This window comes from Syngnathoides biaculeatus, chromosome 3, assembly GCF_019802595.1.
Source record: "Syngnathoides biaculeatus isolate LvHL_M chromosome 3, ASM1980259v1, whole genome shotgun sequence".
Classification (NCBI taxonomy): Eukaryota; Metazoa; Chordata; class Actinopteri; order Syngnathiformes; family Syngnathidae; genus Syngnathoides; species Syngnathoides biaculeatus.
In genome coordinates this window covers 26,117,097-26,144,951 of record NC_084642.1, presented here as the reverse complement: position 1 = coordinate 26,144,951, position 27,855 = coordinate 26,117,097, and the positions used below count along the sequence as shown (strand labels likewise).

General features: G+C 42.8%; 1 protein-coding gene and 1 long non-coding RNA gene across 2 annotated transcripts; one reads left to right on the top strand and one right to left on the bottom strand.

Moving 5' to 3' along the window:
- Window positions 1-15,725: 15,725 nt before the first annotated feature.
- Window positions 15,726-20,439, bottom strand: LOC133498203 (uncharacterized). Its single transcript, XM_061814755.1, has 3 exons — window positions 20,372-20,439; window positions 16,461-17,107; window positions 15,726-16,355 (listed from the first exon to the last, which is right to left on the bottom strand). The coding sequence occupies exons 2-3, from the start codon at window positions 16,630-16,632 to the stop codon at window positions 15,760-15,762; spliced, it is 768 nt and encodes a 255-aa protein (XP_061670739.1). The 5' UTR covers window positions 16,633-17,107; window positions 20,372-20,439; the 3' UTR covers window positions 15,726-15,759.
- An 81-nt stretch (window positions 20,440-20,520) lies between these two features.
- On the top strand, window positions 20,521-22,088 carry LOC133497470 (uncharacterized). Its single transcript, XR_009794042.1, has 4 exons — window positions 20,521-20,586; window positions 20,724-20,775; window positions 21,647-21,733; window positions 21,896-22,088. It is a non-coding gene; the product is annotated as an uncharacterized LOC133497470 (long non-coding RNA).
- The last annotated feature ends 5,767 nt before the right edge of the window (window positions 22,089-27,855 follow it).

Sequence of the window (27,855 nt, the reverse complement as noted above, 5' to 3'; positions counted from 1 at the left end):
TCCACTTCAGCCTTTTGTTTGATTACAACGTTATTTTCTTTTACTATTTTGGACAAGACTGTCAAATAATTGAAGGGTTTATCTCTGCGTAAAAAACACAAACACTTATTGGATCCATTTTATACTCAAAGATGATAATCACTTCTTTTTGGGCTAACAGAGAAATAAAAAAGGAACGGTGTCTAAAAAGTTAGCGTGCCGCTTGGTGTGGCTGGAGCCCCTTTGGGGAGGTGGGAGGTGGGTGGGCTAGAGGGGTGAGGCATAATTTAGACCGTTTGAGTTCATTCATTTTTGAAAGATGACTCTAGACCCTCAAGAGGAATGCAGCCACAGTGTATAAGTGATATCTGCTCCATGGTTAATTCAGTGTGATTTTCCAAGCACAAGGTCACTCTTTGTCACTATCTGACAGAACCCCATTCAGAAGAATGAGATGAGCTTTGAGAGCTTTCTCATTCTGAGGCCGTAGCTCTCGACTCATAATTATCTGGATGGCGCAGGCCCGTGTGACATTGTCAAGGAATACAAAGCTGTAATCTCTGCCTGGTTCTTCTGTAATGAATTAACGCCAGTGGCGGTGTAACAGTAATGCATCACAGGCACTGAGAGATTTCATTTCAGAGAGTTATCAGCACTCCTATCAAGGGAATGACTTCAGCAATGTTGACTATTTAGCGACACATGACCTTTTCACCAGTGAGTTCTTTGAGTCTGATGAATAGTTAAACATTAAATCATAGCCACGGGGTCGCTTCCCTCGAGACATGACCATGCAATTATGATGAAATTATATTGTTTCTCCAAATGAAAAAAATGAAATTGTAAACCAACTCACTCTATGTGCAATGTCAACGAGGTCGAGGGTGTACCCAGCCTCCTGCCTGAAGATAGTTGGCATAGGCTCCAGCACTCCCGCGACCACTGTGAGGATAAGCAGCTCATATTATGGATGGATGTATTCCGATTTTATATACATTTCATATAACGTCCCAACTTTGTTGGAAATTAGGTTTGTAATTTCACTGAAAAAAAAAATGTATGACAAAAATGATTTAGTAAGTTGGAAATGACATTAATTGGAGACTCTAAAATTGTCCTTTGGTGTGTGATTGTGAGTGTGAATGGTGGTTTCTATGTGCCCTGCGATTGGCTGGCAACCGGACCAGGGTGTACCCCGCCTCCTGTTCGATGATAGCTGGGACAGACTCCAGCACTCCCATGACCATTGTGAGAAGAAGCGGCTCAGAAAATGGATGGATAGAAGTTGGGGACTACGGCCAATAAGAAACTGGGGTTGGTACCCGCCGGCCAAAAAGTTAAAAGGGAAATATTTTGACAAACCCACTTTTTCTCCATGGCGTTGCGGTAAATGTGAAGTATGTATTAAAATTATCCGCACACTCACGAGTTCCAAACGTTTTTTCTGAAATCAGGTCATTGGAATATCTTGAGTTTATCTACATCACTAGCAGAGGTGGGTGGTTAAATTTAATCCGTTACATTTACTGAAGTAACATTTTCCATAAACTGTACATGTCAGAGCACTTCAAATGCACCATACTGTTTACTTTTACTTCAGTCACATTATTCTTAAAGTAACAGTACTCTAAATTCAGTACAATTTTTAGCCACTCTGCCCACCTCTGGTTATTAGTGAAGATGCTCGTCTACCTCTCCACTTCCGAGGCGGTGTTGTTAACATAACAAACACATCTGGTCTCGTAAGTAGGTCTTTTACGCGGAGGCAACCAGTCAGAGGAAATGAGGTGTTCTTGGCCAAATATGAACTAAGCATATGCAAAACTGTTTCATATAGAAGTGGCTGAGAAAGGGTTGAGGGGGCGGGCGGGACCTTTATGGACATGTGTTACGAAACCATTTTTTTTTCTGAAATTGAAACATTTTAATGAGTTTTATACTAAGCCATTTTAGAGGGTCACTCCATGGAGTTATGGGATCATAAAAATATATGCATTTTTACAAGAATACAAGTTGCAAGATTTTAAAATGCACAAACAGATGCCACATCATGAAGATGCCGGCGTACACTGAATTATTTAGCATTCCAATGATGTTCCAGAGACTTGTACAATCAAAGGTAGGTAGAAGTGTATTCAAGCTCTGCTTTTGGTTTGCAGTGTTATGACACTACTTAATTGTTACCTTAACCTACCTCAATACTTGGCATTACTGAGGAGTTGATGCAGAAAATGCAAATATTTCAACGATTTCTCGGCTAATCCCCAATACGTAAAACACATTCTTCAGAACTGATCCAAATTCAGAGTAGTTGCATTTATCGCAATGAACATGCGTGCGGGTGTGTGTGTGTGTGTGTGTGTGTGTGTGGTGTGTGTGTGTGTGTGTGGGTGTGCGTTTGTGTGGGTGTGTGTGTGCATGAAGGATTGAGTAAAACATGAAGGATGACAGAGGGCTTGCAGAAGCATATTAGCAGCCCCGGTGGTTACTGAATAAAACACAAAAGCTTTTAATTCTTTCCAGGGATTACTGTTTAGTCATGGGTCCCTCATTAATTTAAACCATCAAATCAGGACATTTCATTATTCAAAGCCAGAGATGAAACCTAAGGATTAAGGCTGTGACAGCACTTGCTGAAATCAAATATTTTGGACTCAGTGATCAACTAATAGAAAGCTGACTATTTTGTATTATGGAAAGAGAGGAATAACCAGCCAAGGGGAGTTTTTCCATCAGTGGATCTTTCGGATCCTTCAACCTTTTTTCAAATGACAGAGAACACACCACAAAAGTGTCAATTTCAAACACATTCACAATGCAGTTCAACACTGAACACATAAAATGCACCATCAGGGCTTCAGTGTTACCAACACCACTACACACTGTCCAACCATATTTACCATTATGGATACTGGTACTCCACTCCATTTAAATGATTTTGGTCAAGGGATGCTACTGGACATCCTCAGCATCTCACGCTCCACCACCATACTACTACTACGAAAGGGTTGAGGGGGCGGCCCTGACTTCTCCTTCTCCTTCATCCTCATATTTATAACAATAGTAAAAACAATAAAGAAATCAGAACATTCAAATTTTGAAAACAACTTATATTTTGCATAAAACACAACACACACCTATTGTGACAACACCTGGTCCCCGTTACATCCAGAGCTGATCCATCAAGAGAAAAAAACATCAAACCGTTCATCCTTTGAAAAGATCGGATTCTTCTTGGGTCTGGATCTTTTTTTGGATGTGTGCACACTACAGTTTAGAGTTTATTTGTTTTTGCTCAACAACAATGTTTTTGGAATGAGGGAGGAACCCAGAGTACCTGGGTAAAACACACGGAAGGACAGAGAGAACATGCAAACTTCATACCCCAAAGCATGAAACTGACATGTAAACCTCTCGGTCACCGTGTTGCCTTATAAAATGATAATTACAGCTATGATTTCAGACTACACTTGTGTATTGTTCTGTACTTGAATATGATGCAAATGATACACCCAATTTGGAAACAATAGATCAACATGTGATATTTGTTTACCATATAAACTCACTAAACCAAAATTTTAACCTAAGGCACTTCTGAAGGCACCTTCCTGATATATATGTATAATTCATCTGGAAAGATGTTAAGAGGACACAACTCTTCTAATTAAATTGCGTAAATTAAGGTCATTAGTAGCATTCTCATGGTAATGCTATGACCCAAAAGGCGGCAGGTTCTGCTGACCTCGACGGGCTGCGCTGCGGGCCCTGACGAGGCTCCTAGTGTTTGCGCATTAGTCAGGGAAATGTTAAACAGCAGGACAGACAATAATATACATGGAAATTTTGAGCACATCTCGCAAAATGGTGGGTTTTTTTCACGTTGATAAACTTTTTGCATTTTGTATGTATAACATTTAAAGAATTTAGTCCAGAGAAGGGTGGCAAGGTGATGTAATTGCGTTGGCCTCACTGTTCTGAGGACCAGGGTTCAATCCCGGCACTCCCTGCGTGGAGTTTGCATGTTCTCCCCGTGCCTGCGTTGGTTTTCTCCGGGCAGTTTCCTCCCACATCCCAAAAACATGCAACATTCATTGGACACTCTAAATTGCCCCTAGTTGTGACTGTTGTCGGTCTCCATGTGCCCTGAGATTGGCTGGCAACCAGTTCAGACTGTACCCTGCCTCCTGTCCATTGACAGCTGGGATTGGCTCCAGCACTCCCGCGACCTAAGTGAGCATAAGTGGGTAAGAAAATGGATGGATGGATGGATGATGGATGGATGGATGGATGGATGGATGGATGGATGGATGGATGGATGGATGGATGGATGGATGGATGGATGGATGGATGGATGGATGGATGGATGGGAGAACACGCCAACTGAACACAGGCCAGAACACAGATTCTAAAACCGAAACTCTAAACTGTGAGCCGAATGGAGTAACCACTCATTCACTGTGCCATGTGTAAATCCCCATTGTACAATTAAAAAAGAAACAGTAAGTTCAAATATAAATATAAAAACATTTATTGTGATGGAATTGTAGTTCATTGGGCCCTTCAACATTGTGAAGGTGATAAACACATCTGCTGTCCGCCTCAAGCTCTCAGCCTCCCTGTGGGCCCATCCCATTTCTCCTCTCCATGGCCAGCCTCCCGCCACTCTGCTCATTGATAATCATCCAGGCTTCCTCATCTGGAAAATTTGGGATGTCTACTAATCACACTCTGCATTTAACCTCTTGTCTGATTTCCTCTCCTTGCCAGAACGTTCTCGGCCCCACATGGTATTGGTCAGCTTTGCCTTCCATTACCAGTTGTTCGAATTGCTTGCTTCAAGTTTTATTACCTCCTTTGGTTAAACTTTTGGTCTGACTCCAAGTGCTCACTTGTAATGGACCTTTCTGACCTGTCAATCACTCATACAACAATAGCCAAACAGATGGCCGCATTGTCTTAACCCCTGGCTTGACATGCGCCTCTTGCCATCATGTCCCATAAGCAATGCTGGTTGTCAATAGCGTGTGCTTGGAAAAGTTAATGTTATGAACAAAATAGTCCTCAGATACGCTTGGGGAATGTGCAATTCTGAAAGATATCCAGCTATGTTACAAGGGGCCCAGTTGATTCATTTTCCACAGCCTAAAACACAGATGACGAAGCGTCTACGATGGTTTAAGACTTGCGGAAGACCACACGTATAACTAAATGTGAACAATATCAACAAACACAAGGCTGTATATTCTCTGAGTTTGATTATACATTGCAGGAGAACAACTTCCACTATGTTAGTGTATCACTGACCTGCTGAATGAAGTGTGGGATGTTTTATGCCAAAGAGTCGGGTTAGGGATACATAAATGTGCGATGTCATGCAAGAGAAATGTCTATTTGCCTATTTGTATCACATCGGAGTTTTAAGACAGAGCACTGGGTTCCATTACGAGCCAAGTCAAATGAATACACCTGCTCACTTATAAAGACTACAATGATATTACTCGGGATCTTTCCGAGTAAAAAGTACTCACCCTGCTTTACATACGATTCCACTATTTTATCCTGTTGGATTTCAATATGAAGTTTGTGGGGCGTCAAACTTTTTTTGCATCGATCGCAAACATTTCGCTGTAACTCTGACATTGCGTCCTGCTCTGTCCGAAATCTTAATTCCATGTACATATCCTTGCATGAAATAGTTCAGACCTCTCTTGTAGAAATCTGACGCATTTGGCAAAAAAACATACCCCAATGTTATCTAGAATACGCGATAGAAAATCGACTTCAAACATGTTTTGTTCAATCGCCATTTTGTAAGCTTGATGAATCTTATTCTGAAACGATGGCATGGTGGCGCAGCTATAAAGTGTTGACCTCAGATTTCTGAGGACCTGGGTTCAATCCCAGCCCTCCCTCTGTGGAGTGTTCTGTTCTCCCCATGCCTGCGTGGGTTTTCTCTGGGCAATCTGGTGTCCTCCCACATCCCAAAAACATTAATTGGACACTCTAAATTGCCCCTAGATTTGATTGTGAGTTCAGGTGTTTGTCTCTATGTGCCCTGCGATTGGCTGGCAACCAGTTCAGGGTGTATCCCGCCTCCTGCCCGTTGACAGCTGGGATATGCAGCAGCACTCCCGCGACCCCTGTGAGCATAAGGGGCAAAGAAAATGGATGGATGAAATCTGAAACACTGTTAAAATTGTCAACCCACGCATAACAATTATACAAATTAGAAATATTTAAAAGGTTACATGCATGTTCTCAAGGCTGTAAGGGTTGATGACCCCATGATCTAGGGATAAATTGACGAGATGGTGAAATCCAGGCTGAGGTGATGTTTGGGAATATTGATTGCAGTCTGATTTCACAGGTCTTGTTCTCCCATCATTTCCATCCTTTCAGGCACTAGCCGTCTTGCTTTGACACATCTAATGCAGTGGGGGCGGCAGAAGAGCAGATAGCGAAGTTAAGTGGATGTAAGTCAACCTGCCAATGAATGCTTTCGGTAATTGCAGCACTTGTGCAACAAATCAACATGAATTGCCCTGGAAAGGTGGTATGGAAAATCAAAGTAGCTTCGTTGAGTCACATTGCTAACCACAAGGATTAATAAACGAGAGCCTCGACTGGAAATTATTTATCTGCTCGTGCCTTGACAAACACTTCGGTACAAAACCAGCTCATATTTTTTCAGCATATTGTTCACATTGGTAATTGGGTTTATTTTGTGTGTATTATTTACAGGACTGAATATTTCAAACAAAGATCCATTCTGTTCGCAGCATTTAAGTTATATTTTCTTTATAATGGTACTGATATATGCAATATGTTTATGGAAAGACAATTTCTGCAATTATTTTTAGACACAATCGAAATAAAACCTTTATTATATCACAAACGAATGTATATATTTTCTCACTTTTTTTCTCTCACTTCTCCCGAGTGGTAATTACTGTTACTTGTTAATCAGTTGCTTCCATATTCAGAGAGTCACTCAGCAACCTGCTGCAGTAGGTCCAATTTACATTCACTTTTATTCCTGAGGTTTTTGTTGTTGTTGTTGATTTTGTGGTCCAAGATGTATTGTTGGAGATTATCTGCAAAATCAATCTTTTTCCTCCTTGTTTATGATACTCCACCAACAACCGTGAGGAGCTACTGCCTACTACGCACACTTGTTGGAGGAGTCTTCAAAGTTTATTTATTTTTTTTTTAATCTCTTGCTCGTCAAACAAATTCAAACATGTAGACTGTGCAACAAGAGGAAATAAATCTTTGGGCCTTGAGTAGCCCAATGTGAAGGAAGCATAATACAGCTCATCTCTTTTCCCTCCTCTGGTGAACGCGACTACAACTTAACACAACTTAATACTAAGAGATCGCTGATGGAACAGCAGGTGCACAACATCTGGACTGTAGTTTGATCTAAAGACACAAAGGCGGTGCTGCAGAAGTATTTGATGTCACTGACTGGTTTTGTTTTTAAAAGGGTACTGAGACTAAGCCCTACTTTTTGTGAGTTTTTGTTATTTAGGTTAAGGGGGCTGTCCAATTTTTTCTTACTCTTTTGTTTATTCTGTGAGAGCAATGTTACATGGGGCATTAAACAGCGAAACTTGTAAATGAATTAAATACAGAGCCAGAGTGACAAAGATGTCGGTTTATAATCTATCAGGGCAAAAAACACAATTGATCGGTTTCCTACCCGTGACAGTTAAGAGTCCAGAATGTCCATCCATCCTTCCATCATCTGAGCTGCTGAGCCTCACAAGGGTCGAGACAGTGCTGGAGCCTATCCTAGCTGTCGTTGGGCAGGAAGCAGGGTACATACACAATGAACTGGTTGACAGCCATTCGCAAGGCACATAGAAACAAACAACTATTCGCACTCACAATCACACCTATGGGCAATTTAGAGTGTCCAATTAATGTTGCATGTTTTGGGCATGTGAGAGGAAACTGGAGTGCCCGGAGAAAACCCACGCAGGCACGGAGAGAACATGCAAACTCCACACGGGGGGCTGGTATTTCATGGTTCATCTTGATTAATACTACCAGAGAAATTCTGATTTAATGGTGTGGAACTGCAGTGCTTCATACTGGAAGGCGTATCCAAATTTGACCTGACTCGTTAATAGAGAAATCCATCCATCCATCCATTTTCCAAGGCGCTTATCCTCACAAGGGTCACGGGAATGCTGAAGCCTATCCCAGCTATCTTTGGGCAGGAGGTGGGGTACACCTGAAACTGGTTGCCAGCCAATCACAATTGAACCCCGGTCCTCAGAACTGTGAGGGCAACGCCCTAACCAGATGTGCCACCGTGCCACCTGACTTAATGAGTTAATTAATTTATCTGGAATAATCATACATAATTCTCATTCCTGGCATTAATACATTGTAAAATACCATAATTGGGGAAATTTGCACCAGAGCAGTCACACGGGTTCTGGGTGGGTCGAACAAATGCTCAGAAAGTTATTTACCAGAATGAAATTGTCCATCGTGATGGTAAAGACAAGTATTTAAAACAGTTAATGTACCCTCCCTTTTTGTCCTGAACCAGTTGAGACTGGTTCCAGCTGACCCTAAATAGAATACTTTAAAAAACATGGATGATGGCATCATTACTGTAACAGTGTAAGGTGAGCCAGGAGTACTTGAGAGATGGTTGAGGAATGAGCACTACCTTTGTATGTGTATTTGTTATATGAGTACTTAGAGGGATTTCAATAAAAGCAAAATAAGTTTGTGCAAAAGTGAGTGAAACAAAAGGACTTGAGAAAGTTCAGTTTGTGCTGGAAAGAATTGGAACTTATTGATTTTATTGGTGAACAGCCCCAATATGCATATTCTGTAGAGCCAGGGCGCTAAATTAAAAGGTTGGGTGCTTTTCCACACACGGAACCTTGAGGCAGTTTTAATCAAACTTTAGTTAAGTTTCTACAGCATTAACTGGTCCAAGACCTCATGCAAGAGGTGGTCTTGGTATGATAAGATGCGATTAAAAATATTAGTTCAATGAAGAATTCTACATTTTTTTTGTTACATTTCTCTTTTATCCATGTCTCCCTTATATACATACTTTATACATTTATTATATTACAAGTAATAATGATGTTAAAATGAATTATATATCACAGAAATTTTAGACTACAGCATTATATTAGTAGAATAAACACATTTCCACATTTGAAAAAAAATGTCATTTACAATTTAATTGCTCGTAACCCATCTCTCCATTTTAAAAACCAAACGTGGCCCATGAGCAAAATGGTTTGCACACGACTGCTTTGAATGCCGAGTGCCGTGTTGCATATGGAATTGCTCTTCATTGGACTTTCAAGTTTGGATTGACTTTTGAGGCAGTATTTCTACACAATTCTTTAAAACATATACTGTACTTAAAACTACAGTCAGAAACGTTTCTGCAACTATGCCAACCCAATTCTGACTTAGTGGTTTACTTTCTCGTTCTCAGAACGAATGTAAATGAGAGCAAAACATTTTCATGCATTGTTTTTTTTTAATTGGCGATCTTCCCCACAGTCATTTTGTATTTCATATCAAAACCTTGGAATTTAGGGTTTCGAGATGAGTGTACTTTTTCAAAGCAGTTGTTGAAGGGCCATGGCTGCTTTTTTGCATACACATACGCATGCACACACACATCGTAGGTGTATTTGTATTTATATACATGAATTTCCAAAGCATCAATCTAAACATTAAAAACCTTCACTAAAATGAATGGGCCTCTGTGAAAAAAAAGAATAACTGGGGATTGCCCATAACATAAAGTTATATCAGAATAATTTACAAGCGAAGAACCATGACAAGAACTAAACTGACTTCACACGGGCTTCCAATTTTCCTGATACCATAATAACAATTATTAGTATCAAACTGACTCATATCATGTATCATGTATCGCGTGTATTTTAATCTGCAAGACATTGTTGATTTATGCGTACTTGGTGAAGGACTGGTTAGCACATCTGCCTCACATTACTAAGGACTGTGGTTCAACTCCCGGTTCTTCCCGTGTGGAGTTTGCATCTTCTCCCTGTGCCTGTGTGAGTTTTCTCCGGGTACTCCGGTTTTCCTCCCACAACAGTACACATGGTAGGTTAACATAAGACTCTAAATTGCCCCTATGTGTGAATGTAAGTGTGAATCGGTGTTTATATGTGCTGTGATTGGATGGTGAGCAGTTCAGGGTGTACTCCACCTCTCACCCAAAGATAACTGGGATATGCTGCACTACGCCCTCGACCCATGTGAGTAGAAGTGGAATGCAAGATGAATGAATGAATACGTGTTACTAATGAAAATGGCTAGACAGCTACTGAATAGCTCGCACCTTCATGGAACCTATATGTCTTTTGGGGGAAACTCAGAGAAATAGACAGCTTCCAAAAGTCTTAAAATGCTGCTTTTTTCCCCACCACAAAAGCAGCTGTGAAAGGAGACGACTTTGTCTCGCTAACACAGCAGGTTATTGAACTACTACAACAATGGGACATTTTCACAGCAATACTTGACTCCTAAGAAAACTTGAAAAGCTTTGTCACAATAATCATGGAATGACAAAAAACTGAAAGGCTGTCACAATTTGATTTTGACTGGACCCAGAAGCAAACGGAGGCTGAGGGCGTTGTGGCAAAAGATTCATTGTTAAGGTGGATCCTTGAGGTGTAGTTGCAGGTTGTCGAGACAGGGAACGTGCATCAGGCGGTGACGTGAGCAGGTGGATGGCTTGGCGACATGATGAAAGAGGTCACCATGGAGGGGAACACGAAAGAAGCACTAGGGGAGAAGGAACAACATGGAGATCAGAAGGATATCTAGACTGGCACGCAAGTTTGAGAGCCATTGACATGATATTTGTCACGTCCCATCGGAACGAGAGTAGGACCCAAATTCAGGACTCGGACGATGCAAGGTAGTTCAAGGAGAAACGTTTATTATATGCCGAGGTCGGGGATCGAGCAGGCAGTCCGGTGCAGCAGCGGTAGTTGGGACGTCGGGCGAAGAGAGCAGGTGAGCGGGCAGGCAGGAGTCGGTACACAGGAGAACGATCAAAGCAGGCAGAAGTATCAAAGGAGTCAGGCTTACAAGGTTGGTCGGAGAACAGGCGAAGGTCAGTACACACGGGTTGTCGATCAGGGATACCGGAGCACTCGAACGGGACATGAACCTCAACAAACTGCCGTCCACCAGTCGTCATCGGGGTGATATAAATACTAAAGACTAATCAGCCCGCATGAGACGCAGGTGTGCGCCTCAATCAGCGCACCCACGCGGGCACCAGCACAGCTCGTGCTGGAGCGGCAGGATCATGACAATATTGACATATTCGAGTCTGATCTGAGTCATAGTATTTCTGGGTGGGAAGTGAATTTCACCCAGAACTGGTCAGCATCTCATCATCCATCCCTCCATCCATTCTTTAGCCGCTTATCCTCACAAAGGTCACAGGAATGCTGGAGCCTATCCCAGCTGTCAACGGGCAGGAGGCGGGGTACACCCTGAACTGGTTGCCAGCAAATCGCAGGGCAAATGGAGACAGAAAACAGTCACACTCACAATCACACATGTGGGCAATTTAGACTGTCCAATTAATGCATGTTTTTGGGATGTGGGAGGAAACCTGGAGAAAACCCACACAGGTACAGGAAAAACATCCAAACTCCACACAGGCAGGGCCGGGAGTGTACCCGGGTCATCAGTACTGTGAGGCCACCGTTTTACAGCTGATGCATCATGCCGCTGCATTTTATCATACCATAATAACCCATCCATCGATTTTCTTAGCCGCTTATCCTCATGAGGGTCGCAGGAGTGCTGGAGCCTATCCCAGCTGTCAACAGGCAGGGAGCAGGTACACTCTAAACTGGTTGCCAGCCAATCGCAGGGCACATCGAGACAAACAGCCACACTCACAATCACACCTAGGGGCAATTTACAGTGTCCAATTAATGTTACATGTTTTTGGCATGTGGAGGAAACCGGAGAAAACCGGAGTGCCTTGAGAAAACCCACACAGGCATGGGGAGAACATGCAAACTCCACACTAGTTTAATTCTGGTAAATCATAAAACTCCATGCTATCACCACATTCACCTCAAATACACGACACATATTAGAAGGTTCTTTTAGTCTGTTAGCAGAATAATGTCTATGATGCAAACACTTCCTATCCCATAGAGTGAGAGTGGTAGTTTAATGTGATATTGTTTTCTGTGTTTGCATTAGTGCTCCATCATAGTTCAGGACAGCAACAAGCATGTCTCATTCTTATACCAATGTGATAAATGAAAATATCCTCCTGACAACTTTGGAGGAAGCCACTGCCTTCATCCAAACATCTAAGATGCTCAGTATTCTCTTCAGAATTTCCCTCCCATGCAACCGTATCAAACAATATAAATAATATATGAGAAGTAAACTCCATCAGTTTGTAACTGTCATGGAAATCTAGAGAGCAAAGCATTTTGTCTCTGTTTCGTCTTTTTCCTCAGGCTCCAACTAGAGCAATTGTCATCGTTCCTTGAGATTTCCTTTAGTTGTGCATGTGGCTTGTACATCTAGGATTTCCTTTTTTTTTTTCAGAAGCATCACAGTGTTATGTGTCTACAAAATATATGCACAGTGATTTTCTTTATATGTATGAATGCTGCCAAAATTCTGCACTCCTACAATGTGGAATATTCTTGACAAACTTTAAATTACTTACTTACTTATCTTGGTAAATCTGCAACTTGCTGTCATTACCACTATGGAGATTTATTTGCATTGGTGCTCCAAGAAACTGAACAGTATTAAAAATATACAGACAATATTTTCAATAAATATTTTAAAGGTAAACTGGCTTGTCAAGATTTACTCCGGGTCCTTTTGGCTTCCTTCCACCATCTAAAACTTTCATCTTTAGGCTCTCCCCGCACAAGAACCCGACGACCGGTGGAGGAGTGTGCGTGGTTGGGCAACAGCTTTCATGAATGGATCTGTCACTTTTTTTGCCACAGCTCAATCAAAATGGACAAAGGATAGCTAAGTGCAGCGCTTGCATGTTTTGACTGGACCCATCCCTCCAAAACTTTTATTTCTTTTATTCTTCTTCTTTAACATCTTACCTGAGTCCATCATCTTCCATCATGTTAATGGTGCTGTTGCACTAAGTATGTGACATGACTAGACAGTGAGCAAGCTGTTGAAGTGTGATGTTAGCTTTGCCAACTAGCATCCTCTGCTGCCTGCCTGGAGTACTCCAGGGAAAGCCTACTCTGCGCTGTAGTGGCAGCTTTTCCAGGCAACCTCCAGGCTGAAGGCTTTAGTGCCCTGGATGTTCCTGGTCTGCTGCAAAGTGTCCTTCTACCCAGCAAGCACCCAGCCTCACACTTAAGGCTTCGTCACACCATGACGTTCTGGTCAACGTCCTCTGAACATTTCAATCGTTCTATTTTTCAGCATTCTCAAACGCGGATGACACATCTGGCATGTGATTAACGTGTGTCTAACCCATGACTTAACGTGTGTCTAACGCACGAGAAGCGTGTAACAGCGACCAAATAAGATACCCCTAAAAACCATTAGCGTGTGCTAACGTATCATTGGCGGGCGACGAGCGATTTGTCAACGTTAGACAAGTAGGTTGAGCGTGTGACCAACGGGTGAATAACGACAGAATATCGTTTTGCTGGTGTGTAATTTTTACAGTGGAACTGGAACTAAAACGTTGGAAAGTTCCTTGTCACTTCAGTTGTTGTCATGAGTTTGAACAGTCAGCAAGAAAAAAAGTTAGGGCGCGGACTTCAGCAACTAGCGCTGCTAGTAAGAATGCTAAGCCTCTTTCACGAGCAATGTGTTTGGAGGAAAAAGAACAGCAGGAGGAAGAGCACGTCCGCGAAGTCACGCACCATGTGACACCCCCTGGGGACCCTAAACACCATGAACCCCAGTGAGGACGGTCCGACAAAGAGACAAAAGAAGCAGAGAAAGGATTGCAGGAACCTGGACCGGGCTGTTAAGGATAGTCTGGTGGACTTTTTCCGCGAAAACGAACAGCTGTGGAACTCACGGATGACAGATTACAGGAACAAGGCGAAGAGGCAACGGATAGTTGAGACCAAAGCCACAGAACTACAGATCAGCGTGGACCACTTGTGGACCTGGTTCAAGTCCCTCAGGGACATGTTCACAAAGTTAGTATTTACGTTTAAATTTGGGAAAATTCTTCAAGTAATTGCCCTAAATGTAATAAGAATGGAATTTATATACTTAACATATACCTACCATATACGTATGTACTTGGTATATTCTGACCGTATGGTTATAATATCTACCATGATGGTCAAGAAGAAGAGTGGGGGTGGCCAGAAACAATTGACGGAAAGGGAGACATGGATAAAAGAGAAATTTGGATTTTTCCACCAAGCTATCAACCACCGGTCGAAGCCCGTCAAGAGTGTAAGTGCTGATACAGATATTGAACTAATCCTATATCTATAATTATACTTCAATATTGATTAATAAGTAAAAGATGAATGTCTGTATAATTGTTTATTGTCAATTTCCAAACATGCTGTGTTTACCTGTGTCAGTTCGTGTATTACTAGTTGAAGGCAATCATAGCCGAAAGTCAGGGCGACCTGGATAAGGCTGAGCGGGCCGCGGCGGAGGAGAGGGTTGAAGTTGACGAGTTTGATGAGAACGTCACAGAACGTCAACCCACCCAAGCCTTGTCTCCGACATTGCGACCCTCCAGAGGAAGTCAAGGAGAGCGGCGACATGCTGACGATGCTGCGTGGACAACTCCTGCCTCCCGAGCCAGTCACCGAAAGGACCACCTACGCCGCCTATGTCAAAAGTGTGCTGCTGGGGCTGAGTTCAAAAGAATTTCGCCGCGCCCGAAAAGGCATCAACAAGGTCCTGACGCCTTTCTGCGAGTCTGAGTCAAGTGACGAAGACAGTCAGAACCGGTCCAATAGACCCCCCTCCAGACGGGACTCGATTCAGTCATGGTGAGCTCAATTATTGCTATTACTGTTAATTATAACTACAATCGGTGCATTAGGCAACCCCTTGTATATCCAGACTTCCATCATTACTAAAATTGGCCACGAAAGTTAGTCAAAAGAGATAGATCGGTTCAAACTTTGATGAAAATCACTCATCCCCACTCTAGGAAGCCATCTGACCATTTTAATTTTTAATGTATTTTCAGTTTCACTGGTGACAAACCCTCGTCGCAACCCCCCTCGAGCAAGAAGCCGTGTCAGTGTCAGGACGAGTGCCAGTCACAGCAAGGAGGTTGGCAGCCACCTCCCAGTGAATGGGGAACACCAACCCCCCAAGCCATTTCAGTGTTCAACTCCGTGGACTCTGCCTACATGTCCATAATTCAAGAGCTGTGAGTCAAATAATCGGAAATACTGACTATACTACGATATTTTGAATACCAAGTGAAAGGCAATTGTTAATTTCCTATTATTATTTTTTAAATGCAGTTGAAGGTGATCTAGGTTAAAACTCAGGGGTGCTGGTTCAGGCCGAGCATTTGTAGTAAAGTGTAATTATGATTATCATTTCCTTTAATTGTTTTATATCAGTTTGATTTGCTAATATTATTTCAGTGATTTACGAAATAACAGGTGTTATACGGGTGATTCTTTTTCGGGGGGGTATGTTCTTTAAATAAATGATCTAAAACTGACACTGAATGTTTCTTTTCGTACTTATCATTAGAGAACATACACACATCAACACACATCGTTCATGTCACTACATTTTTCGTATCATATCCAATTGCCATGGAACAGCACCAGCCTCCGAGTTGCACCAGTGTTTCAGAAGGTTGCTCTGACGCTTCCCCTCCCTGTTGTTCACATTAGGACCTCTGACATTGATGGTGTCCTCCAGATAGTGCTGTTTTCTCCATTGTCCACGAATTACTTGATGATTATCGTCCTCACGGTCCATGCGAATGTTCTCCTGACGTGGATATCTAATACGCATGAGATTGTGCAAACACAGGCACGTAATAACGATGACCCTTACGGTAGCTGGAGAATGGCTCATAGTGGTCAGGAGAACCTGGAAGCTATTGGCAAGGATGCAAAAGGCATTCTCGACCACACAACGTGCCCTTGACAGCCTGTAGTTGAAACCCCTCTCGTCGTCGATCATACCACGGTGCAAATACCGCTTAATCATGTTAGACCTCAAGGCGAATGCGTCGTCACCGATTAGGTAGTACGGCACATCCTCGTTGTTGTTGGGGAGGGGTTCAGCTGGCGGGCAGCCAATGGAGCCATCATCGATGCATTCTTTCAGCTCGGACCCGTTATAGATTTGTGCATCGGACACTGCTCCTTTCCCTGAAAAACACAAATTACATCAACCCAAACATACAGTACAAATAGTAACACTAAGAATAATCTAATTCAATCTCCACTAAAGGCATTATGTGAAAGAACACTTACCATCAACATCTGCCCAGAAGAATTTGTAATCTGCGTACATTAGGGCCAGAATCACCACAGAATAGAAGCCCTTGTAGTTGTAGTAGGTTGATCCGGAAGAATTAGGGGAACTGCAGGCAACATGTTTGCCGTCAAGGGCACCACAACAATGAGGGAAGTTCCACCTTGTCATGAACTGTTTGGTTTCAGGAGTGCTTGGGGGGGGGGGTCATCATCTCATCCAGATACTCGTCAATTATCGCCCAGCACACTTCACGAACAAGGACAGAGATTGTGTTCGATGGAACGCGCCACCCAAACTTCATGTCAGCATACTTAGATCCAGAGGCCAAATGTCGCTGTGTTACCGCCAGTTTCAGGCCAGGTTCGAGGGGCTTTCAGTAAAAGGTGTGGTGCTTCGTCAATCTGCCTCAGACATGTCCAAGAATCTCATCAAACATATCAGCTGGTATGCGCATGAAGTTCGTGAAAGAACTGATATCTTCCCGGCGAAGCTCAACCATAAATTGGTCGTACAGACCAAAATCTTGAAGCCTTAATATCCATGATTTAATCCAGCACTGTCGTCTTCGTTGGGGTCTTCTTCTCTGCAGGCGAGGTCCCTCGATGTGTTCAGCTATGTTCAAGTTCAGTACATCTACTTCATGCTGAGGTATAGCAAGAATATATAGCCTCCTTAGTCTTTCTGGATCTTCCATAGTAGGTGCTCTCTACTGGAGCTTAAAATTAAATGAACCTTGTTTACAAAGCATCGGTTTATATACCCATATGCATGGACGTTTGGGAAACGCTCGAATGACACTCAATGGACTCCAAAGGACGTTCGTTTGACTTTAGTTACACGCTGTGTGCGCTAGGGGATTGTTCAGTGGTTGTTGACAGGTCGCCAGTGAGTCGTTTACTGCAAACCAAACGATTAAGTAACAACCAAGTAAAGCTAGAGTAACGACTGACTAACGATAGCCAAACGCGTGCAACGCTCGGCGAACGTTAGTAAAACGTTCTGCAGCGTTTAAAATTAAACGTTGATGAACGCTGGTCTTGGTGAGAACTTTTGTGCATGTTCAAAACTTTTTTTCCAGACTGGCGTTCTCCGCCGATTCCCAGCGATCATTGACGTTCACTAGCATTCAACCAACGCTCTTCTGGCGCTATCCCAGCAACCATGAGCGACTACCAACGTTTCCTCAAACGCTATAGAACGCTGACCAGAACGTAATGGTGTGACAGGGCTTTTAGCTTCTCTGACAATACCCGTGCAGAATCCACCAACAACACATAGCCCACCAGCCTTGGTACCTTATGCTAACATCACCACAATGAGAAAATGCACCGCTCCACCCATACTCCAATTTCCCCAGTCTCAATAACCCAGACAAGCCCTAACAAAATCTATCACCCCACATATATCAGCCTCAACACAGGGGCTGTGGAAGACTGTTTAATGACACTTTTCCTTTAACCATTTTCTCATTCTGGTCCCATCAGTCTCGCAGTGTGCCATAACCTCACCACAACATTCAAATCCGTCCAAACGCCGCCGCCTCCCACTATTATCTGTCAATCACAACACAGCATCACTTTAAACTGGCCCTTTCCAAAAACAAAACTCTCATCCTCAATGAATTCATCACTTAAAATATATTGGATGTCATCTGTCTTACTGAAATTGGGCAAAAACTGCTAGACTATTTTTGATTGAATTAACAACACCCACTGGTTTCACTTTTGCCAAACCTTCCTGTCGATGGTGAGGAGGTTAGTCATGTAAATTGTCAAAGAAACCTTAAAAACAACCGCAATTTTTATCCCCTTCTCTGAGTCATTTCAGTATTTGGTTTTTAAGTTGTCTGGCCTCACTCCGCTGATCATCACCATGATCTGATGCCCTCCTAATTCAAATGCTTCCTTTTTCTGATATTTCTCTGAATTCCTGACCCCGCACCCTGCCACCTCTCTTTTCATTCTCCTATTCCGTGATTCCAACTTCCATATTGACAACACAAAATGTAAACTCACCACAGAATTCATGGTGCTACTGCATTGCTTTCATATTATTCACCGTGTCAACATTCCTACCAATCACCACAGTCACATCCTAGCTATGGTCTGCTCCACTGGTCCAACCACTCAATTACTGTCCAGTATCAATCTCCCCATCTCCGACCACCTGGCATTCCTCAACCTCATCATCATCAACACTTCCAAGTTCCACCCCACTTCCTAAAGAGAAACACACAATAACTTTAAGAAACCTGAAATACACCCCCCCACACACACACACACACATTTCTCTCTGCCCACATAAGCAGGTGTATAAGGCGGTAGAGATTTGTTGGAGGTTGGCACGAGCGGAAGTGGACTGTGCAAGTGGCAGTGAGGACTTCACCTGGTGATAGCAAGGTGGGTTCAATCTATGGCAGCAATGTACTTCTACAGCCAGGGAATATCAAGGACTCACGGGGTCTCAGGGATAGCTATATGGAATCATGAACTGTCCTCAAAGTGGTTTCCTGAGATGAGTAATGTTAACTGAGCTGTTCCGGGTGACAGGGGAGGTGAGTCGCCTGATCCACGGCAGTGACTTTTTTGGATGACAGGAGTGGTTCTAAAGGGAGTTGGAGATGATGTTCTAATCCCTCATGATTAAAATTATCTGTGTTGGAGTCAATGAGGCCAATAACAGTTGTATTATGAATGGAACAGGAGGGAGCTCTTAGGGAAATGGTGGTTTGGCTCACTACTCACTACAGCACTCTCAGGTTGTGGTGAGCCTGTTTTGTTTTTTTTTAATCTCAATGATTTACTGCAATAAATGCACTGTCGTGCGGTAGCACACCCCTGACATTCTTGGGGGTCTAACCTGATGTCGCCAAGTTGCATGTGTTCATCTGGTGCAATGTGGGGTGGCAAGAATGCAGCTGGAGGTTCAAATAGTGGGTGAGATGCAATCCTCAAATTTGATGTAACTTTACACACTCTTAGTTCCTTTAATTGTGCTCTTTCCAGAAGGCATTTGTCCAAACGAATTCAAAGGACGAGGGCTTGTCCCAGAAAGAAAGATTATCTTGGCATCGCATTCACCCACAAGTATCCTAAATTCCACCAAGTAGGAAGCTACGGATCTAGAGCCCTGTGTGTGCTTGAAGAGTCATCGGTGGCTTCCCTGCCCAGAATAGCACAATCAAAAACTTTTTTTGCTCCACAGAAAAGGAGGTGAATGACGAGAGTTGTGCCATAACACAGTAGCCCATTTTTCTGCTTTTCCCCATAAATTAGTGATGTATGTTAATTTGGATTGCTCAGTTGTGTATCTTTAGGGTTATAGACTGAATACCAAAGAGCAATAGAGGAGGAACTGACTGAATGCATATGGGTCCCCAAAACAGGGCTCAGGTGGAACAACACAAAGCTCTTTGTATGGGAGGCGCAATGGATTGGGAGCTGAGGGCTTAGAAGTAATTCTTACGGGATGGTGGTGGGGCTGCAATTTGGCCGAAAGTCAGTATACATGTTGCTTGAGAGTGGTTAAAGATTCCAGGATTTCCTGGAAAGCAGTGTCCTGTCTTGCTATATGGTCCCCTTGGAGTGTGAGTGCTTTTGTCATTATTAATTGAAAAGGGAGGCATCTTGACAGCTAATCTTGTTGCTAACACCAGGCTTGTGTTAATCAGATTGAAGCTCTCACGTAACGGTTAGAGGGTATCGGAAAATACTGAAATATGGCAACAACCTTGGCAACAAGAGATGTCTCGAGTCCCATGACGTAATTTGAAAAAGCATTATTAAGTTGAACGAGTGCAGGAAATGGTCCAATAAGAGCTTAAAGATACACAAACATTCTTATGTAGGTGGATAAATGCTAAATTTGGCGAGCGAAGTCAGAATAACATAAATAAGGCGTATCTTACATGAATGTACTAGGCCAGTGTACTGTGGTCGCCTCTTAATACTCTGGCAAGGATTTCCAGGATCTAGCAGGCTCTTATGCAGGCAGAGATGATGATGGCTGATTGAAAAAGGTGGGCGGCCAAGGTGGTGCTGATTACAGGGGGGGGAAGAAACAGCAGGAGAGATGTGGAGCACCACCCAAGCTCCAAAACAAGAACCACAAGGGTAGCTCATGGTATCATTTTTCATTTTTCAATTCTTAATTTTCAAACAAGACAGGCCAGACGACTCGTTTCCTGTTTTTTTTTTTTTTTTTTTTACATCAAAACAAAAATAATCCATCCATCCATTTTCTTCACTTATCCTCATGAGGGTCGCAGGGAGTTCTGGAGCCTATCCCAGCTGTCAACGGGCAGGAGACGAGGTACACCCTGAACTGGTTGCCAGCCAATCACAGAGCACATTGAGACAAACAGCCACACTCACAATCACACCTAGGGGCAATTTAGAGTGTCCAATTAATGTTGCATGTTTTTTGGGATGTGGGAGGAAACCGGGTGCTCATGCAGGCACGGGCAGAAGAGAACATGCTCCACACAGGCGGGTCAGAACTGTGAGGCCAACGTTTTACCAGCTGAACCACCGTTCCACCGTGCCACCCACAAAAATAATCATTTACCATCTTTTTGTTTACATATATCAAAACAAAATGAAAAAAAATTTAATGAGGTACTTGCTCGTTTTTCCTACATCAAAAGGAAAAATGAATAGCCACTAAAGTACATGGACCCAGAAGGCTGCAAAGAGATGAAACAGGCAAGAAGAAAGTGGAATATATGTCTACTACCCAATATGAATGTACTGTATTCTATGTATTGTGTGTCCCAATTATCCTGGACCTAGTTGATGTATGTTCACCGCTCAAACATGTAGGGACATGTAGGCGTAAGAAAGATGTGTGATGTTTGATTGCAAGTCGTGCGGGGAATGGTTTCAGTGCAGAAAGAAGAGCATGATTTTTCATGATTATGAACCTTCATTTTGCATTCTTGGGGATTCCTTTAATCATTTAAACTTTGTGTATCTGTGGTTTGTTAAATTTACAAAACATTAATTTCTAACTTCACAGAGATGTTAACTTTTTTTTTTATTCGGGCTTCTTTGGTTAATTTTGGTAAGGCATGTATGCTTTATGAAATATATAAACTGCCAATAAAAAAATGCAGTTTTATCACCAGTTTGAGTCCTCCTAAAAGCCATACTCTGTTGGATGAAGCAGAATCTCTTTTCATTAGAGTGGAGATGGAGCGGTCACTGGAGAGATATGAAAATGAGTTCTGTCTTCTCAATGAGTATTCCACTCACGGCGTCCTGACCTTGAGGTGAGTTTATTCCTGACCAGTGCGCCGAGCTGAATGAATTCCAATAGCCATCTATAGGCCCAGTCCTAGCTTGTGTCCTGACCAAACAACAGCAGGCCTCACACAGCATCTCATGAGAGTGCTGGCAGGAGCTTTTCACCACATTATCATCTGCCCACTCAGGTTTGGATTCCTGGCCAGGCAGGTACAGCTGGTTCTGGAATACAAAGCATGGATCATAGAACAAGATGGTGGTAGCTAAACTGGAAAATATACTTCTTGAGTCTGTCTTCTGTCAAGATGAGTTAAAATGCAAAAATTTGTGTGGATTTCTATTCACATGGGCTGTTTTTTTCTTTTCTCTGATGCCTGTTGAGAGGTGATGCAGAGTAGTAAGTAGAACTACTCAAAAGAATTATGTTACTACTTCCTGTGCTTTGAATCAAAATGTATATAAACTCACCTCTAAAAGTGTTGTGCCTGTGGGGCAATTGCTTTATGTTTAATGTATACATTAAAAAAAAAAACATAAGACAAGATGAACAAGAGACAAGAGATGGCCCTGTGTGAAAAAGTAATTACCATCTGTTAAATAATAATGAATTTATGCTATTCATAACTTTTGATGAATTTTATTGATCACCTCCAGACCTGTTCAATGAATAAGTCACTTAAACAGAACCGGTCTTGCAAAGTCAAGTCAGACAAAAGATCTAAAAAAGTCGCAACCAAATGACACAAAATCCGAAACAATGCCATTTATAAATCTTTAGGATTCCAGCGAACCCTGGGGAGACTCATGAACTACAAATGGAAAGATTATTGAACAGTTTGAGAACCTTCCAAGGAGTAGCTGGCCCACAAAGATTAGAAGATACAATGGCTACTCGGGACAACTTCTAAAGACCTGCTGGCCTGGTCAGGGTCCATGACACAACAATTAGGAAGAGGTTGATGACTTCAGACTTCAAACTTGACCAGATTTTTCAACACAATTCTCAAAGGTGAGAAGACTATAGCGGATTGCAGGAAAAGTGTGCTGGTAGCTATTTTTTTAAGAGCAAAGGTGATGTTCGGAGCTGTCGGAACACAGAGGAAAAAAGTTGATAAACCACACAATGAAGTTATGAGAAAGAATAGTGGGGGGTAGACTCAGAACAGAAATCTAGTACGTATTTGTGAACAACAGTATGGTTTCATGCCGAGAAAGAATTCACTGATTTGCCTTGAGATTGTTGATAAAGAACTACAGAGAACATCAGATGGAGCTACAGTACAGGGTTTTTCTTGTACGTCTAATAAAATCTTATTACAGAGTACAGAGAGAGGAACTGTGGTACTGCCTGTGGAGGTCTGGAGTGGCAGAGAAGTACGTTAGAACACTACATGACAGGTATGATGATAGGAGAACGGAAGTGAGGTGTGCTGTAGGTGTGACATAGGAGTTTAAGGATGAGGTGAGACAGCATGAGGCTTGATTCCTGAGCCCCTTCCTGTTTGCAGTGGTGATGGATAGGCTGACGGATGAGGTTACACTGGAAACCCCAAGGAGCATGATGTTCGCAGATGACATTGTGATGCACTGGAAAGAAAGCGTAAGTAAGATAATATATATGCATGAATGAGAGGGTGTAGGGGGGACAGTGAGGCTATAGGGAGAAGAGATAGCGAGGGTGGATGACTTCAAATACTTGGGGTCAACAATCTAGAACAATGCCGCGTGTGGTAACGAAGTGAACAAATAGGTTCAGGCAGATTTGAACAGGTTGAGGAAAGTGTTAGGCGAAGGTGTAAAAGGGCAAAGTTTGTAAGACAGTGGTGAGGCCAGCCATGATGTACAAATTAGAGACCGTGGCACTGAAGGAACATCAGGAAGCAGAGCTGGAGGTAGCAGAAGCTATTGAGGTTGAAGCTATTGAGGTTCTTTCTAGGAGTGAGCAGGTTGGGTAGGATTAGAAATGAGCTCAAGTTGTGGAGACAACATTAGAGAGAAAACTTTGATGGTTTGGACATATCCAGAAGCGAGACAGTGAGTGTGTTAGAAAGGACATTAGAATGGAGCTGCCAGGCAAGAGAGCAAGAGGAAGGCCAAAGAGACAGTTGATGGATGTTGTGAGGGAAGACATGAGGGCTGTTGGTGTTAGAGAGGAGGAGGTACAGTAAACACCAAGCAACTTTAAAGGCCACTTTATGCTCCCGCATTTGTGCAGCCAACAATGCCCACATTGCATCACATGACCAATGCATTGCCCCACGCAGCACCTCTGCATAGCTTGTATGCACAAGCCTGCGCAGAGGCCCAAAAGGTTGCTGCGCAGCGACAGCCACAGAGCTCACCTCTCATGATTGGGATGTTTAGTCACGTGCCATGGTGAGGTACTCACCGTTCCGTAGTGTCAGCAAAGCTATCTGAATTCCATTCACCTTGTTAGGTCCAAACACGGGTTTGCTGCTGACTAACTTGGACTCTGGAAAGGAGCTCTTGACATGCTTTCTTCCTGCTGTACCCCGCAGGCTATTTTGATGCAAACACAGTACGGCGTGTTTCGAAGTTGCAATTTTATCATTATAATTTAGACACGAAGGAGAAACTTCTCTCCACATAGGCTGTTCATTCTTGTTGAAAACTTCAGTACTCATTCTTTTTTTTCTTTGAGCAACCTTTGCCAAATGTGTTTCCATAATCAGTTGTTCCAAGCCAATCTGCGTTCGACCCCTTTGCGCCTGCGCACATCGACGACCACACCAAACTATGGCAACCCCACAAGGACAAACTGCCTCATTTGCGTTGCTTGCACAACAGATACGACATGTACAGTACGTCGTTATGAGGGCTCTGCGAGCCATATGCAACCATCAATGGCCAGATATGGCTCGCAAGCCATAAGTTCCTGACCCCTGCCCTATACTCAAGCACAACCCACAAGCGCTGTTTTGACAATGTGATGGAGTTCTCCTCCTGGTCTGAGGTGTGGCTACAGATGGTATTGGCTCAGTCAAAACAGGTTGGAGTTTCCTCTGCATATTATAGCCAATTCCAGTAGGTTCTCACGCTCCGGAAAAAGGAACAAGCAACAATAATAGTGACCATGGAACGATTTTTCTAGAAATAGAACAGGATGACCAGATGTTGTGTTTAATTATATTTTAAAATCGATTCAGAACGCATCGGCAGAAGTGTTATGTATTTTGAAGATAACGACATTGAGGAACCAAGGGGAAAGCTGAGTATGTCATCAGAGTGTGGTACTAAATCGTCACAATCACAAGAGGTGATCTCTGCAGCATTCTGTACGCAGCGACAATTTGTGCCATGCGCGCTTCAAGTGATGCACAGTGGCGATGGAATGCTGCCCACGTCAGTGCTGGAGATAAGGAGGCCTTCGCCCATGCAGTGGGCATCCGGTGAAAATCCCACTTCCTCGTTCTTTATGGACCCAGTTTTGCCAGAATGGCATGTAGCCGTCAAAGTATTTTACCATCCCCAAAAAAATATAGTACATCCTTCCTGAAGTGCCATGTGTACAGCGTTATCTGGGCTAACATGTCTCAGCTTTCTGGCCCCTACTGCGTTGTGTTTGTAGCGGTTGGCAGTGGTCAGCAGTGACCGCACAGGATCCGCCACCCCGCGGCCCCACGCCAGCCCGACAACGGTCAGAGTACAAGGCAGAGGTCCTGCACATCAACCAAGGGTTTTCAGACACTCACGTCACGTGCGAGAAAGCGGAGCAGGGAAAAATAATCATCGGGTTTCGTGCACTACAGCATCTCCTCCCCCCGCCTTCTCCTCACAATGCTTTTTGACTGACAAGCCCCTGCGTTGATTAACGGCCTCCTGAATTTCAACAGAAACGGAGTGGCAGCGTGCAGCCTGTGAAATCATCTGCTGTGTATCACTCCTCTGATTATTTCCTCCATGTGAGTTTCAGAGCCTGGCAACCAGTTCAGGGTATACCCCGCCTCCTGCCCATTGACAGCTAGGATAGGCTCTAGCACTCCCCGCAACCCTCGTGAGGATAAGCAGCCAAGAAAATGGATGGATGGATGGATGGATGGATGGATGGAGTTTCAGAGCACCTAGTGACACACCCACAGCAACATTACTCTTTTCTCTGGTGTGTCAAATTTACAACTTTTTTTTTCTTGTGGCACTTTATTATAACTTCAGAAATCAAGTGAAAAGTCTTAGCATTCTAATAGAATAACTGAAAACGTATCACTTGGCTTTGAAGGTGCAAAAATTCTGATCAGCCCACTAGCTTCCTTATAAAGGTTCAGTGCACTTGTTCATTAAACTCTTTTTGATAAATGAATACGGATTTTAACATTCAGATCATCTATTTTCTGTGCCGCTTATCCTCACTAGGGTCTCAGGTGTTGGAGCCTATCTGCATTAAAATACATTACTACTTTGTTGTCAAAATGACTCAAAACTGCGACTTGACTCGGGACTTCTTTGTTTTGACTTGGGACTGGACTCTGGATTTGACGGTAAAGACTTGACGTGGTGCCGCCTCCGTTCATATTGCTCCATAGTTAAGGTAAATATTAGTACTTGTTACTTCCTACCCCTTAACTAGTAGATGCATGTGATTTTTTTGTCACGGAGCTGTAAAATATGCTCAAAATACAATAACATGAGTATTATTACTTTAAGGTGAATATTTTGGTATTGTTGTTGTATTGGTCCTTTGGGGCTTGATGAGACTGTTGACGAGAAAATTGACCAATGAATGCATTTATCTTCGTGTAATTTTGTGTCTAATGCGCTTTTGGCCTTGAATGGGGTCTTTAATCTCGGAATGCCCTTCCAGTGAGACGAAATGACTTGAATGTGATTTTAGTTAATGAGGTTAATGGTTCATTTCACAGAAAAAGAAAAAATCCCAGCTATTATCATTAAAGCCCCGGTTCACACACACAGTTAAGTTTAATGCCACAATGCTCTGTGTGCCATAAGCACAGTACATAAAGCAGCATGTAGGCCTAATCGATTAAGGCTCATTGTCAAATATTTAAGATAACTGACTCACATGTCAGCTTCTTGCTTTTGTGTCAGATACAGCTGCAATCGGGGGAGCTCGTTTTGCTTTAAAAGTTTTGTTTTGCTTTTCTGGTTTGTCATTTTTGCCCACATTAACACTGCGGGTGGCATTTGTGTTATGTAGAGAATGTAATGCTTTTCTTTGTGAAGCGTAATGAACAAATTTGAGTTCAGTGCTTGAGAAGCGGGAAGTAGGGCAGACAGATTGACGAAAAAAGTTCAGTCAAAGACAAGAAAGCGAAATGGAGAAATTGTGATGGGGACCATGCTTCCGCATTACAATGCAGAGCAATCATTTTGGCGTCATCCCTATTACTATATACAATATCACTCTCTCCTCCTCTACTTCCATCTGTCTTGCTCCCCTCTCAGTCCATCTGTCTATCCTTCTGCTTTCTCCCCATAAAACCATCCCTCATACCTCATTGCACATACTTGCTTTGCCTTATCTTGAGTCCCAGATAAGGCTCCCTGTTTGAGCTGTCATTATAATCACTTTGAATGGCCTCGCTTCATGGCGGACGAGGAGAGACACGCTGTGCCCAATCACACAACACTTTCTTCCTAGCCCAATAGATGCATGTCATATTTCATTCCGGCTAAGGTAAAGTGTATTGAGGGATTTGAATCCAAAATCCTTGAGCGACTGAATATAGCTGCAGGAGTTTTCCATGAGAAATACTCCTCGACAGGACTGGTTTTAGAATCCGGCTGCCCTGAGCTCGACTGACATTAATGCATTCCTTGGCCCAGAGGGTGCTATTTGCCTGCAAAGACGTTGATTGAGCTTGTGCATTAAGTGTACTTACTATTGGTTACGAGTGAACTTTTTACAAGCCTAGAGCCCAGTCCAACGAAAGTTTTGAAGTTAATCTGGGTGAATTTTCCAAGTAACCTTTAGTAACCTGTAAATTTGAGAACCACCATAATCTTATATAATATAAAGTGCACTATATTAATGAGTAATGTTATTTTTATGTAATCCTGTCACAAGAAATTGAAACCTAAGCAATGTCTCTTGCTTTTGGGGTTGAAGAAAAGTATTCTAAATGAAATAAAAACTCGAGGTAGTTCAGGCCATGACCTCAATTCTGAGTCT